Genomic DNA, 16925 nt, shown 5'->3' with positions numbered 1-16925 from the left:
AGCCAGAGAGAAAGAGGATGGGGGACAAAAGAGAGCGAGCCAGAGAGAAAGAGGATGGGGGACAAAAGAGAGCGAGCCAGAGAGAAAGAGGATGGGGGGGGACAGAAAAGAGGATGGGGGACCAGAGAGCCAGAGAGAAAGAGGATGGGGGACAAAAGAGAGCGAGCCAGAGAGAAAGAGGATGGGGGACAAAGAGAGCGAGCCAGAGAGAAAGAGGATGGGGGACAAAAGAGAGAGAGCAGCAGCAAGAGAAGATAAGTGTTTCTATCAAAGTGTTTCTGCTGCCGCTTTAACAGTCAGTGACTGCACTGGGGTGAGGCTGAGAGGAAAATAGAAAAATCAGCAGTGTGTGTGTGTGTGTGACTGAGTGTGTGTGACAGTGTGTGTGTGTGTGCGACTGAGCGAGTGTGTGCTACAGTGTGTGTGTGTGTGTGTGCGACAGTGTGTGTGCGCGACTGAGCCCAGGGTCCTATTTTTAGCTCACATGCTTGAGCTCATGTGCTGACAGTGAGGCGGGCGGTTACGGAGGCGGGCGGTGTGGAGGCGGGCGAGAGCAAGACGCTATTTTTAGACTGCATGCGGCTGACTCCGCGTAACCCCCGGTTACCAGCAGCCTCAGGGCCGACTCCATCTCCATCAATACCGGCCCTGCTGTATCACGTGCACCTCCATCAGACGGACAGCTGTAGAAACAGATCTATACGAACAATTACAGTATGGATATACAGCATGGACATGCTAATGAATTGATCAGCATGCCATCTAAATTCAGTCAACGCAGAGTTTGCAGACAGGACATTCTAGAGCGCAGGGTTTCTCTCTACGTAGACAAACACTGTTGCATGTGGAAATGATACGTTTTGTTAGTGAAGTATCTAGTAGGTTGCTATATCTCATGATAAAACATCTGTTTGGGTTTCAACTAGAGGAGATTATAGCTGTAAATGAATTGGATTAGAGGAAAACACAGAATGTTGCCTGGCCTGAGGGTTTCAACTGTTTACAAGTTTCAGAAGACAAAGCAAATAGAATACTATGATTCTGAATGTGCACTACATATTTCTCAACTTACTTACATTTTGATGCTGTCACACACCATACACACAAATACACACACACACACACACAAATACACACACACACACAAATACACACACAAATACACACACAAATACACACACACACACACAAATAACACACCCAAATAACACACACCCAAATACACACAAATAACACACACCCAAATGCACACACACCCAAATACACACACAAATAACACACCCCCACACACACACACAAATAACACACCCAAATACACACACAAATAACACACCCAAAGAAACACACACAAATAACACACACAAATACACACACACCGAGCCAGAGAGAAAGAGGATGGGGGACAAACACCCAAATAACACACAAAACACACACCCAAATAACACACACCCAAATAACACACACAAATAACACACACACACACAAATAACACACACCCAAATACACACACACACCCAAATGGGGGACACACACACACACCCAAATACACACACACCCACCCAAATGGGGGACAAACACCCACCCAAATACACACACACCCACCCAAATACACACACACACAGACACCCAAATACACGCACCCAAATACACACATGGGGGACCCAAAAATACACACACGCACCCCCAAATGGGGACAACACACGCACCCCCAAATGGGGACACACACACACCCCCAAAAACACCCCCACAAATACACACACCCCCAAATGGGGGACAACACACACACCCAAATACACACACACACCAGAGAGAAAAATACACACACACACCCCCAAATACACACACACACCCCCAAATGGGGGACACACACACACCCCCAAATACACACACACACACACACCCAAATAACACACCCAAATAACACACCCACACCCAAATGGGGGACACACACACACACACAAATAACACACCCAAATAACACACACCCACATACACACCCAAATACACACACACCCACAAAAACACACACCCAAATACACACACACAAACCCAAATAGACACACACACACACACCCAAATAGACACACACACACCCAAATAGACACACACACACACCCAAATAGACAACACACACACACACACAAATATGGGGGACACACACACACACACACACACCCAAATACACACACAAACACCCAAATACACACACACCCACCCAAATACACCCAAAACACACACACACCCCCAAATACACACACACACCCCCAAATACAAACACACACCCTAATACACACACACAAATAACACACACCCACACACAAATAACACACCCAAACAACACACACACACACACACACACACACACAAATACACACACACACACACACACACAAATAACACACAAATAACACACCCAAATACACACACACACACACACAAATACACACACACACACACAAATACACACACACACCCCCAAATACACACCCCAAATACACACACACACACCCAAATACACACACACCCAAATACACACACACACACACACACAAATAACACACAAAAACACACCCAAATACACACACACACACACACAAATACACACACACACACACAAATACACACACACACCCCCAAATACACACCCCCAAATACACACACACACCCAAATGGGGGACACACACACACCCCCAAATACACACACACACACACCCCCAAATACACACACACACACACACCCAAATACACACACACACACCCCCAAATGGGGGACACACACACACACCCCCCCAAATACACACACACACGAGCCCCCCAAATACAAACACACACCCCCCAAATACACACACACACACCCCCAAATACACACACACACCCCCAAATACACACACACACACCCCCAAATACACACCCACCCCCAAATACACACCCACACACACAAATAACATACACACAAATAACACACACCCAAATACACCCACACACCCGAATACACACACACACCCAAATAAACACATGGGGGGGACAAATAACACACACAAATCACACAGGACCCAAATACACACACCCACCCAAATACACACACACCCACCCAAATACAAACACACCCACCCAAATACACACACACACAGACACCCAAATACACACACCCAAATACACACACACACACACACACCCAAATACACACACACACACCCAAATACACACACACACCCCCAAATACACACACGCACCCCCAAATACACACACACACCCCCAAATACACACACGCACCCCCAAATACACACAGCCACCCCCAAATATGGGGGACACACACACCCCCAAATACACACACACACCCAAATACACACACACACCCAAATACACACACACCCCCAAATACACACACACCCCCAAATACACACACACACACACACACAAATAACACACCCAAATAACACACCCACACCCAAATACACACACACACAAATAACACACCCAAATAACACACCCACATACACACCCAAATACACACACACCCACAAATAACACACCCCCAAATACACACACACACCCTAATACACACACACAAATAACACACAAAGACACACAAATAACACACCCAAATACACACACACAGACACACACACACAAATACACACACACACACACACACACAAATAACACACAAATAACACACCCAAATACACACACACACACACACAAATACACACACACACACACACACAAATACACACACACACCAGAGAGAAAAATACACACCCCCAAATACACACACACACACCCAAATACACACACACCCAAATACACACACACACACCCAAATAACACACAAATAACACACCCAAATAGAGGACACACACACACACACACACACAAATACACACACACACACACAAATACACACACACACACCCAAATACACACCCCCAAATACACACACACCCAAATACACACACATGGGGGACAAATACACACACACACACCCAAATACACACACACAACACACCCAAAAAGACACACACACACACACCCCCAAATACACACACACACACCCCCAAAGAGACACACACACACCCCCCATGGGGGGGACACACACACACCCCCAAATACACACACACACCCCCAAATACACACACACACCCCCAAATGGGGGACACACACACACCCCCAAAAGACACACACACACCCCCAAATACAACAGACACACACCCCCAAAGGATGGGGACACACACACACACCCAAATACACACCCACACACACAAATAACATACACACAAATAACACACACCCAAATACACCCACACACCCGAATACACACACACACCCAAATAACACACACCCAAATAACACACACAAATCACACACCCACCCAAATACACACACCCACCCAAATACACACACACCCACCCAAATACACACACACAAATACACACACACACACACACACCCAAATACACACACACACACACACACCCAAATACACACACACACCCCCAAATACACACACGCACCCCAAATACAACACACACCCCCAAATACACACACGCACCCCCAAATACACACACACACCCCCAAATACACACACACACCCCCAAATACACACACACACCCAAATACACACACACACCCAAAGAGGACACACACCCCCAAATACACACACACCCCCAAATACACACACACACACACACAAATAACACACCCAAATAACACACCCACACCCAAAAACACACACACACAAATAACACACCCAAATAACACACACCCACATACACACCCAAATACACACACACCCACAAATAACACACACCCAAATACACACACAGAAATAACACACACCCAAATACACACACACAAACCCAAATAGACACACACACACACACACACACACCCAAATAGACACACACACACCCAAATAGACACACACACACCCAAATAGACACACACACACCCAAATAGACACACACACACCCAAATAGACACACACACACACACACACACACACCCAAATACACACACACACCCAAATACACACACACACCCAAATACACACACACACCCAAATACACACACACACACACACAAATAACACACCCAAATACACACACACACACCCAAATACACACACACACACACCCAAATACACCCACACACACCCAAATACACACACACCCACCCAAATACACACACACACAAACCCAAATAGACACACACACACACACACACACACACCCAAATAGACACACACACCCAAATAGACACACACACACCCAAATAGACACACACACACACCCAAATAGACACACACACACACGCAAATACACACACACACACCCAAATACACACACAAACACCCAAATACACACACACCCACCCAAATACACCCAAATACACACACACACACACCCAAATACACACACACACACCCCCAAATACACACACACACCCTAATACACACACACAAATAACACACACCCACACACAAATAACACACCCAAATACACACACACACACACACAAATACACACACACACACAAATAACACACAAATAACACACCCAAATACACACACACACACACACACAAATACACACACACACACACAAATACACACACACACACCCCCAAATACACACACACACCCCCAAATACACACACACCCAAATACACACACACACACCCAAATACACACAGACACACACCCAAATACACACACACACACACCCCCAAATACACACACACACACACACACACAAAAACACACACACACACCCCCAAATACACACACACACCCCCAAATACACACACACACCCCCAAATACAACACACACCCCCAAATACACACACACACACCCCCAAATACACACACACCCCCAAATACACACACACCCCCAAATACACACCCACACACACAAATAACATACACACAAATAACACACACCCAAATACATCCACACACCCAAATACACACACACACCCAAATAACACACACCCAAATAACACACACAAATAACACACCCAAATACACACACACACCCAAATACACACACACCCACCCAAATACACACACCCACCCAAATACACACACACACCCACCCAAATACACACACACACCCACCCAAATACACACACACAGACACCCAAATACACACACCCAAATACACACACACACACACCCAAATACACACACACACACACACCCAAATACACACACACCCCCAAATACACACACGCACCCCCAAATACACACACACACACCCCCAAATAACACACACACCCCCAAATACACACACACACCCCCAAATACACACACACCCCCAAATACACACACACACACACACACACAACACACACACACCCAAATAACACACCCACACCCAAATACACACACACACAAATAACACACCCACACCCAAATACACACACACACCCCCAAATACACACACACACACCCCCAAATACACACACACCCCCAAATACACACCCACACACACAAATAACACACACACAAATAACACACACCCAAATACACCCACACCCAAATACACACACACACCCAAATAACACACACAAATAACACACACAAATAACACACCCAAATACACACACACCCAAATACACACACACCCACCCAAATACACACACCCACCCAAATACACACACACCCACCCAAATACACACACACAGACACCCAAATACACACACCCAAATACACACACACACACACACACACACACACACCCAAATACACACACACACCCCCAAATACACACACGCACCCCCAAATACACACACACACCCCCAAATACACACACACACCCCCAAATACACACACACACCCCCAAATACACACACACCCCCAAATACACACACACCCCCAAATACACACACACACCCCCAAATACACACACACACACACACACAAATAACACACCCAAATAACACACCCACACCCAAATACACACACACACAAATAACACACCCACACCCAAATACACACACACACAAATAACACACCCAAATAACACACACCCACAAATACACACCCAAATACACACACACCACAAATAACACACACCCAAATACACACACCAGAAATACACACACCCAAATACACACACACAAACCCAAATAGACACACACACACACACACACACACACACACACCCAAATAGACACACACACACCCAAATAGACACACACACACCCAAATAGACACACACACACCCAAATAGACACACACACACACACACACACACCCAAATACACACACACACCCAAATACACACACACACCCAAATACACACACACACACACAAATAACACACCCAAATACACACACACACACCCAAATACACACACACACACCCAAATACACCCACACACACCCAAATACACCCACACACACCCAAATACACACACACCCACCAAATACAAACACACCCAAATACACACACACACACACACACCCAAATACACACACACACACCCACCCAAATACACCCAAACACACACACACACCCCCCAAATACACACACACACCCAAATACACACACACAAATACACCCACACACCCCCAAATACACACACCCCCAAATACACACACACACACACACCCAAATACACAAATACACACACACCCCCAAATACACGCACACACCCCCAAATACACACACCCCCAAATACACACACACACCCCCAAATACACACCCACCCCCAAATACACACACACACCCAACCCACACACACACCCCCAAATACACACACACACCCCCCAAATACAACACACAAATACACCCACACCCCAAACACACACAAATACACACACACCCCAAATACACACACACACACCCAAATACACCACACACACACCCAAATACACACACACACCCAACACCCAAACACACACCCCCAAATACACACACACCCACACACACCCATACACACACCCAAATACACACACACCCAAATACACACACACACCACACACACACACACACACACCCAAATAACACACCCACACACACAAATAACATACACACAAATAACACACACCCAAATACACCCACACACCCAAATACACACACACACACCCAAATACACACCACCCAAATACACACACCCAAATACACACACACCCAAATACACACACACACCCAAATACACACACACACACACACACACACACACACCCAAATACACACACACACACCCAAATACACACACACACACACACACCCAAATACACACACCCAAATACACACACACCCACACACACACACACACACACACACACACACACACACACACACACACACACACACACACACACACACACACACACACAAATACCCAAATACACACACCCACCCAAATACACACACCCAAATACCCAAATACACACACCCAAATACACACACCCACCCAAATACACCCACCCACCCAAATTCACACACACAAATAACATACACAAATAACACACCCAAATAACACACCCAAATAACACACACCCACACACACAGGTGAGCAGGGATCTTGACGGTCCCACACCTAAAACCACTCCTTGTCCCCATGGGGGCTAGTTCGGGAGGGTGGGAGCCTCTATAAAAAATACAATTACATTTCCATAATGAATGTGTCCCCAGATGGAGCCATTTTCCAAAAGGAAGGAAGGAGAGGGGAAAAACATTTATCCTCACAGCAAATTCACACAGCATCACCGAGGCCTTTTTCCCCCCTGGATGTGAAGTGAACCTTCCTCAGTAGGAAGTGAACCACAGAACATTCAGGTCTCATCTCTGTCGCAGAGGAAGCGCCAGAAGCCTGAACGCACGCACACACAAACCACGGCCCCCATCTCCTCAGCAGACAGATATTATAGAGCATCGGAAGGAAATGGTCGAATAATATTCTCTGCCTTCTTGTAAGACACACAGGAGATTGGATAAGTGGTCACCATGGAAACCATATGGGTGTGACACACGTATTGGTGCCGATAGGCATGTGTAAACAGAAAGAGGTCTGACTGAGTTTGTGTGGGTAAAGTGAGAAACGCTGCAGTAACCACTTGCTGGGGTGCCAGAGGAGGTCTCTTTCTCGCTCTCTCTACGCTGTGTCACACATGCGGACAACCCCCTGACCAAAGCCCTCTAGGAGACACAGCTGAAGAGGGGTGGGGTTGCCTGAGAGAGGTGTGTCGACCAGAAGCCGCCACTGGATCAACTGGATGATCCAGGACACATCCAGGCAGCCATGCCACCTGTCTGACTAAAGATAGTCACAGTACGCAGATGCTGGCAAAACGATCATGTGTTTAATGAAACAAGGCCAAAACATAGGCTGATAATAATACAATTGCAAACGAGCTTAGTGTCTTTTAAACAACCTCACCAGCCAGTAGCTGGGGAAAGATTCATTTCAGATTGCTGTGCAATGGGCTGTTGTTTCAAAGTTCTCTATCACCCATGTCTGGATACAGCGGATCAAAATGGGCAGCCACCACCACCACAGAGCTGGAAGACCAAAACCTCAGCAGAAACCTGTGAATAAAACAGAGGCTTCAGGCCACGCAGGAAATGCCAGCAGCCTGAAGCATGTACGGAGCAAAGGAACTTAAAGGATATTACGGGGACGATGACAAGGCTGGGTTGAAAAGGAAGGCTTCATCACCACACAAGGAGACGCTCCCGTCATGGATGTTCACCCTGAGCTTTCGTTCACACAGAACAGACAGACAAACAGAGATATAAAAAGAGGACATCCCTCAGGGATTCTCTCTGTCTGCAAGTCAGAGCTTAAACTGATACACTTCAGGCACTTAAAATAGCACACGCACAAAAATACACTCGCACACACACACACAAGGAAGTCAATGTGGAGAACAACAACCATGGCTGTTGGCTCTGGTCCATTTGTCTTCGAGTTTCCTAGGGCTTAGGGAACACGTTTCTCACAGTAGTTTGTTTGGAAGCTGACAGATATACACCCAGTGGTCAGTTTATTAGGTACACTCCCTTGTTCACGAAAATGATTTACACCTACAGACACTGAGTCACCACGGCACCGTGGCTTGCTATATAAAGCAGGCAGACAGGCATCCAGTTACTGTTTGATTGAACGTTAGAATGGGCAGAACAAGTGACCTGGGCAACTTGAAGCATGGTATGATCGTCGGTGCCAGGCGCGCCAGTTCCAGTATCTCAGAAATGACTGGCCCCCTGGGCTTTTCAAGCACGACAATGTCTAGGGTTTACTGAGAATGATGTGGTAAACAAAAACATCCAGTCAGTGGCAGTCTTGTGCGTGAAAACAGCTCGTTGATGAGAGAGATCGAGTGGAGAATAGCAAGAATCGTACAAGCTAAGAGGCGGGCCACAGACCGGCAAATAACGGCGCCCTACAACAGTGGTGTGCAGAACAGCATCTCGGAACGCACAACTCGTCGATTTATTGCAGCAGACGACCACACCGGGTTCCACTCCTATCAGCTAAAAACAAGAAGAAGCTGCTCCAGCGACCACGCAATCACCAACACTGAGGAGTGGAAAAACATAGCCTGGTCCAACCAATCCCAGTTACTGTTGCGTCACGCTGATGGCATTGCGTTGCGTCACGCTGAGTCACTGTTGCGTCACGCTGAGTCACTGTTGCGTCACGCTGAGTCACTGTTGCGTCACGCTGAGTCACTGTTGCGTCACGCTGAGTCCGGATTTGGAGTAAGTAGCATGAGTCCATGGGCCCCATCCTGCCTGGTGTCAACAGTACATGCTGGTAGCGGTGGTGTAATGGTATGGAGAATGTTTTCCTGACACACATTAGGTCCCTTGATACCAATTGAGCAAGAATTTCCAGAAGAATTCTGGCTGTTCTGGTACTCGGTTCTAGATTGGTGTAATAAACTGGCAACTGAGTGTATTTCGCTTTCTGTTCATCAACAAGTATGTCACTCGTCCCCGCTACATTGGCTTACTTTATTCAGGTCTGCATAAAGGTTCTCTCATTTTAATTGTGGGTTATGGTCCCTTGAGGTCTCATGCTGTGAATTTCATTAAAGTCATGAATAACATTGTAGCAGCCCAAACAAATCAAGACAAAGATGAACTTAAACACCAAAGGGGTCAATGAATTTGAGAGCACAAAGACAAAACAACCAAACTAAAATAGACAAGTCCTGCTCTCTCTATTCTCCCTATCCCCCATGGTGAAAACCTCATACAAAAGCATGTCTGGTTGAAGAGGCAGACAGAGGTCTGTGTTCGAGCTTTCTAGGGCTTCCAAACATCAGAAGGGCCATTCTCATTCATATCGCTGGCTCCTCTCATCTGTCTTTCAGCAGTAATGAACAGGAACGAGGGTTAAAGATCTAGGAGGAGGCTGAGCGTTGAAAGATGGGAGAACATGAAAGCAACCAAACCTCTTTCTTTCTGCCATGAACGAGCAGCGTCATATTTCTGCAAATTAAAATCCCCAGTGTAGCTTTAAACTAATAGAATAGCACTATATAAACTATATAAACAGAGAGGGTTTTTGTTAATTACTCCTCCTCTGCATCCACATGCCATATGCATTGTTGTATTAATGCAAATAACATTTCCCAGTTTAACTTTAAACTAATACAATAGCACTATATAAACTATATAAACAGAGAGGGTTTTTGTTAATTACTCCTCCTCTGCATCCACATGCCATATGCATTGTTGTATTAATGCAAATAACATTTCCCAGTTTAACTTTAAACTAATAGAATAGCACTATATAAACTATATAAACAGAGAGGGTTTTTGTTAATTACTCCTCCTCTGCATCCACATGCCATATGCATTGTTGTATTAATGCAAATAACATTTCCCAGTTTAACTTTAAACTAATACAATAGCACTATATAAACAGATAGGGTTTTTGTTAATAACGCAATATATACAGACGGAATAATTGTTTTAAAAAAAAGTTAATAAACTGCATAAAGATTATTTGGACAATTTCCCTTCTTAATATCTTATAGAATCCAGGGCTTAAGTTCACTGAGTGTTTTCCTGTTCTAATGTATGGAAGCTCAGGCGGGATTCAGAGCTCTTTGTCTCCACCGCAGCTGTAATACCAGCGATTAAAAATGAACCGCTGACCTGCCTGTGCACTGGCTTATGTGCACACTCTTAATTAAAACTCTTTAAAAGATAACACAACCTCTTTAAAAAGACGTCATTCCTAACCTAACGTGTTATCATTTTACCAATAGACGAGAGAACAAGGAGATCCAAAGTCTTACGGTCACTTCCCTGGAAAAATTAGGAGACCTCCCTACATCTTTTGAGCAGCAAAATGGACCTAACTTATGAACCAGCCGTGTAGAGTATAAGAAAGACAAACATTCACAGGCTAAAAGGAAACAAAGTGGAGACAGCTATATGCTAATCATTTGTAGAGCTGTCCTAAAAGCTACATTGTCCAATAGTCGGCGGCAGGTAGGTAGCTTAGAGTGTTGGGCTCAGTAACCGAAAGGTTGCTAGATCGAATCCCCGAGCTGACCAGGTAAAAATCTGTCGTTCTGCCGCTGAACAAGGCAGTTAACCAACTGTTCCCAGGCCGACATTGTAAATAAGAATGTGTTCTTAACTGACTTGCCTAGTTAAATAAAGGTTAAATAAAGATTAAATAAAGTTAAATAAAATAAAGTCCTAGAGAAGGATATTCTGAAAAGAACAACCCCCCACACCACCCCATGTTCTCTCCCATACAGGAAGTAAGAGAGCATTCCTCTCCGGTAGAGTAGGGCTTGTTGTGGGGCACCCATGTGGTGTTCCCCACACACGCACACTTCCCCACCTGTACTCATCGCAGGAGGGGGACGCTGCTCAGAGATAGCTGTGACAGGAATCAGAATTCGGTAATGTTCAGAGGGTTAACTGGCGGTATGAGGAAGAGAGGAGAGGAATGGAGACAGGGAGAGAGGCGAGGCTACTGATGGAGCTCCCCGCTTAGTGTTCAAAGCCAACCTTGTCTCATACTAAAATCCAGTGAAATGAGCAGCTTCATAGAGAGTTTAGGTTAGTAAAGGGGGAGGTTTACAGGGATTGTTCATTTCATGCATTTTCCAGGTCTTATGTGGGCTTGTATGATACCTGGGGTCAAAGCTCGACTGGCATTCCGGCTTACAGGGTAAGGAAACCAATGTCATTTTGTAATTTGGGTGAACTATCCCTTTAAAGGGCTGCTCCAGAAGCTGTCATTATTGACCCCAGTAAAAACATCACAAATGGGATCAGAGGGATGTCAACAATGGACCTAACTACAATGGTTAGGTCGACAAGGCAGAGTTGACCCGTCGGAACGAATCCATTCCTAGCCATTAGAGTCTCATAAGCCCAACTACAGGCTATAAGAAACCAGTTGAACACACGTGAAGACAGAAAATACACTGCAGGCTACATACATCACATAATCACACAACACAGGCTTGGTCAGTGTACATCGTTCGCTCATATGACTCTGACTGGTTGGATTTGTGTTTGTGTTCATATCCGTAAATGAATTTATGTGCTCATGTTCATAAGAGAAACCTGGCCCACAATATGTGTACATTTAATACATAGAATGGAGTAGAATGTCATCCACTGACTCTCTTTGAATGGGCAGGTTAAAGGTCACATACCTCTGACACTCTGAGGCGTGCAGCACCAGGTCCTGGTTGTTGTTGGCGCTGACCGTCAGCTCATGTTCTGTTGAATTGAACACGTCCAGCAGCAGGTGGCACTGACGGGTTCTGGGGAGAAAGATAGAACCGGGTCTTCACATCAGAATCTCCAAAATGTAACAGCTGCAGGACAACTTTGTTTGGACGTCTTAAAGAACCATTTGCCGAAACTGAAGGGGTATAGCTAGCTAACGACCTCCTTTTCCACTTGGAAAAAAACACTGGACAGACTTGTTGGCTACATTAGCTAGGAATCTGCCTCCCAAAAATAGATTCTCCCAAGTGGGTGTGACACCTACTCCCGTTGCCTTCTGCACTGCTGATAGGATTCCACCTGGTGACCTGTTCACCGTCTGCCCTGGCCTGTCTGGTACAGGTACCCCCGCCACACACTCACTGTTGGGGCGAGTGACTCTGAACTTACAACGGCTGGCCTCAAGTCGTTATATTTTTTCTTGTGCTTTATGCTATTTGTCTCAGGACTCCTGCGTGTTGACTATGAACTTGCTTGTTTACCTGACCGTGGGACATACTGTTGTTCCCACACTGGGGACTCTGACTCTCTAATGGCTACACAGACTCATGGCCTCCCATCCTATTCTAACCACCTCTCGCCCAACTTTGTATTCATGAAATTGCTGTACAATAGGATCTTGTTGCCATCTGATGCACATTCAAATGTCATAAAAATCAGCACTGCAGAGTTCTCCCTGTCCTCTGCCTTTCCCTGATTGTATTACATCTGATGACATCTGGAAATGTGCATGTACACCCTGGCCCATCTACAATTGTTAACCCCAATTCTGATTTGGGCTCTGATATCTGCTTCACTGATTTCTGCTCTCATAAACACCTGGGTATTCTGCATGTTAACACTAGAAGCTTAATACCTAAAAAGTATCAATTGAAAGTATGGGTTCACAGCTCCAATCCAGATGTGTTGGTCATTACTCAAACGTGGTTAAGAAAGAGTGTTTTGAACACTGATGTTTACCTTTCTGGTTATAACTTTTTTTCGGCAAGACAGATCTTCCAAAGGTGGTGGAGTGGCAATCTTTATCAAAGAACACCTTCAATGCTTGGTTGTCTCCACCAAGCATGTCCCCTGAAAATTTGAATGGCTGGTTTTAACAAATTAAACTTTGTTGACTGTTGCTTGGTGTTATCATCCACCATCAGCACCGGGCCGTACCCTACCTGCCCTAAGCTCTCTCCTGGCCCCTTAAACTAAGTCTGAATTTGTCCTGCTAGGACAGCCCCTGGTTCGACCACGATCTTGCAGAGTTACTCCACCTCAAGAATTCCATTTGGCGAAAGGCTCGAAACATGCATACTCAGGCTGACTGCCTCTCGTTCAGGCAAATGAGAAATAAGTGCACTCAGACCATCCGGAAGGCCAAAGTCAGTTAGTTTAAGGAGCAGTTCTCTCTCTGTGGGTCTATCCCCAAGAAGTTCTGGAATAAACCCTCCTCCTCACAGCTGCCCATGTCCCTTAATACTGATGTGGTTGTTATTGACAAGGAGCACATGGCTGAGCTCTTAAAATCACCACTTCATGAAGTCAGAATTCATATTAGACTCAGCCATGCCTCCTTGCACGTCCAACATTTCCTCATCTCTCACCCCTTCTAATGCGACTATCCCCAATGCTTCTCCTTCTTTTCCCCCTGCCCAGCTACCCCTGCCCAGTTTTTCTCTGCAGGCAGTCACTGAAACCGAGGTGCTAGAGGAGCTCCTGAAACTTGACCCCCCAAAAATAACTGGGTCAGAGGGTTTAGACCCTTCTTTATGGTTGCAGCCCCTATAACCTCCAAGCCATTCTCTGACCTTTTTTAACCTGACTCTCCTTTCTGGGGAGGGTCCCATGGTTTGGAAGGCAGCCACGGTTCATCCTTTAATAAAAGGGGGAGATCAAGCTGATCCTAACTGTTATAGGCCTATTTCTATTTTGCCCTGTTTATCAAAAGTGTTTGAAAAACTTGTCAATCATCAGCTGACTGGCTTTCTTGATGTCTATAGTATCCTCTCTGGTATGCAATCTGGTTTCCGCTCAGATTATGGACATGTCACTGCATCCTTAAAGGTCCTCAATGATGTCACCTTTGCCCTTGAATCTAAGCAATGTTGTGCTGCTATTTGTATTGACTTGACCAAAGCTTTTGATATAGTAGACCATTCCATTCTTGTGGGCTGGCTAAGGGGTGTTGGTATCTCTGAGGGGTCTTCGGCCTGGTTTACGAACTACCTCTCTCAAAGATTGCAGAGTATAACATCTGAACATTTGCCACTGCCTGTCACCACAATACTTGGCCCCACGCACTTCTCAATTTACAGCAACAACATAGCTCAGGCAGTAGGAAGCTCTCTCATCCATTTATATGCAGATGGCCCCTCCCTGGATTCTGTGTTAAACGCTCGACAACAAAGCTTTCTTAGTGTCCAACAAGCTTTCTCTGCCCTTAACCTTGTTCTAAACACATCCAAAACAAAGGTCATGTGGTTTGGTAGGAAGAATGCCCCTCTCCCCACCGGTGTGATTACTACCTCTGAGGGTTTAGAGCTTGGAATGTATTTGGGAGTATGGCTAGACGGTGCACTGTCCTTCTCTCAGCACATATCAAAGCTGCAGACTAAAGTTAAATCTAGACTTGGTTGCCTTTTTCGTAATCGCTACTCTTTCACCCTAGCTGCCAAACTAACCCTGATTCAGATGACCATCCTACCTATGCTAGATTATGGAGACGTAATTTATAGATCAGCAGGGAAGGGTGTTCTCAAGCAGCTAGATGTTCTTTACCATTCGGCCATCAGATTTGCCACCAATGCTCCTTATAGGACGTATCACTGCACTCTATACTCCTCTGTAAACTGGTCGTCTCTGTATACCCGTCACAAAACCCACTGGTGGATGCTTACTTATAAAACCCTCTTAGGCCTCATTACACCCTATCTGAGATATCTACTGCAGCCCTCATCCTCCACATACAACACTCGTTCTGCCAGTCACATTCTGTTAAAGGTCCACAAAGCACACACATCCCTGGGTCCCTACTCTTTTCAGTTCACTGCAGCTCGCGACTGGAACGAGCAGCAAAAAAACTCAAACTGGACAGTTTTATCTCCATGTATTCATTCAAAGACTCAATCACGGACCCTCTTAATGACAGTTGTGGCTGCTTTGCGTGATGTATTGTTGTCTCTACCTTCTTGCCCTTTGTGCTGTTGTCTGTGCCCA

At 45.6% G+C, this 16925-nt stretch overlaps 1 protein-coding gene across 2 annotated transcripts in view; it reads right to left on the bottom strand.

Annotated features, from left to right (window-relative positions):
• LOC112264633 (trafficking protein particle complex subunit 9-like) overlaps positions 1-16925 on the bottom strand; it is a 322924-nt gene that overhangs the window by 125006 nt on the left and 180993 nt on the right. For both annotated transcript variants that reach the window (XM_024441368.2, XM_042295499.1), the window contains one exon: positions 13649-13759. In XM_024441368.2, coding sequence (XP_024297136.2) covers positions 13649-13759 — 111 coding nt within the window. The remainder of the gene's footprint in view (positions 1-13648; positions 13760-16925) is intronic.

Source organism: Oncorhynchus tshawytscha, linkage group LG13 (genome assembly GCF_018296145.1).
Source record: "Oncorhynchus tshawytscha isolate Ot180627B linkage group LG13, Otsh_v2.0, whole genome shotgun sequence".
NCBI lineage: Eukaryota > Metazoa > Chordata > Actinopteri > Salmoniformes > Salmonidae > Oncorhynchus > Oncorhynchus tshawytscha.
This window is presented reverse-complemented; position numbering and strand designations above follow the sequence as displayed.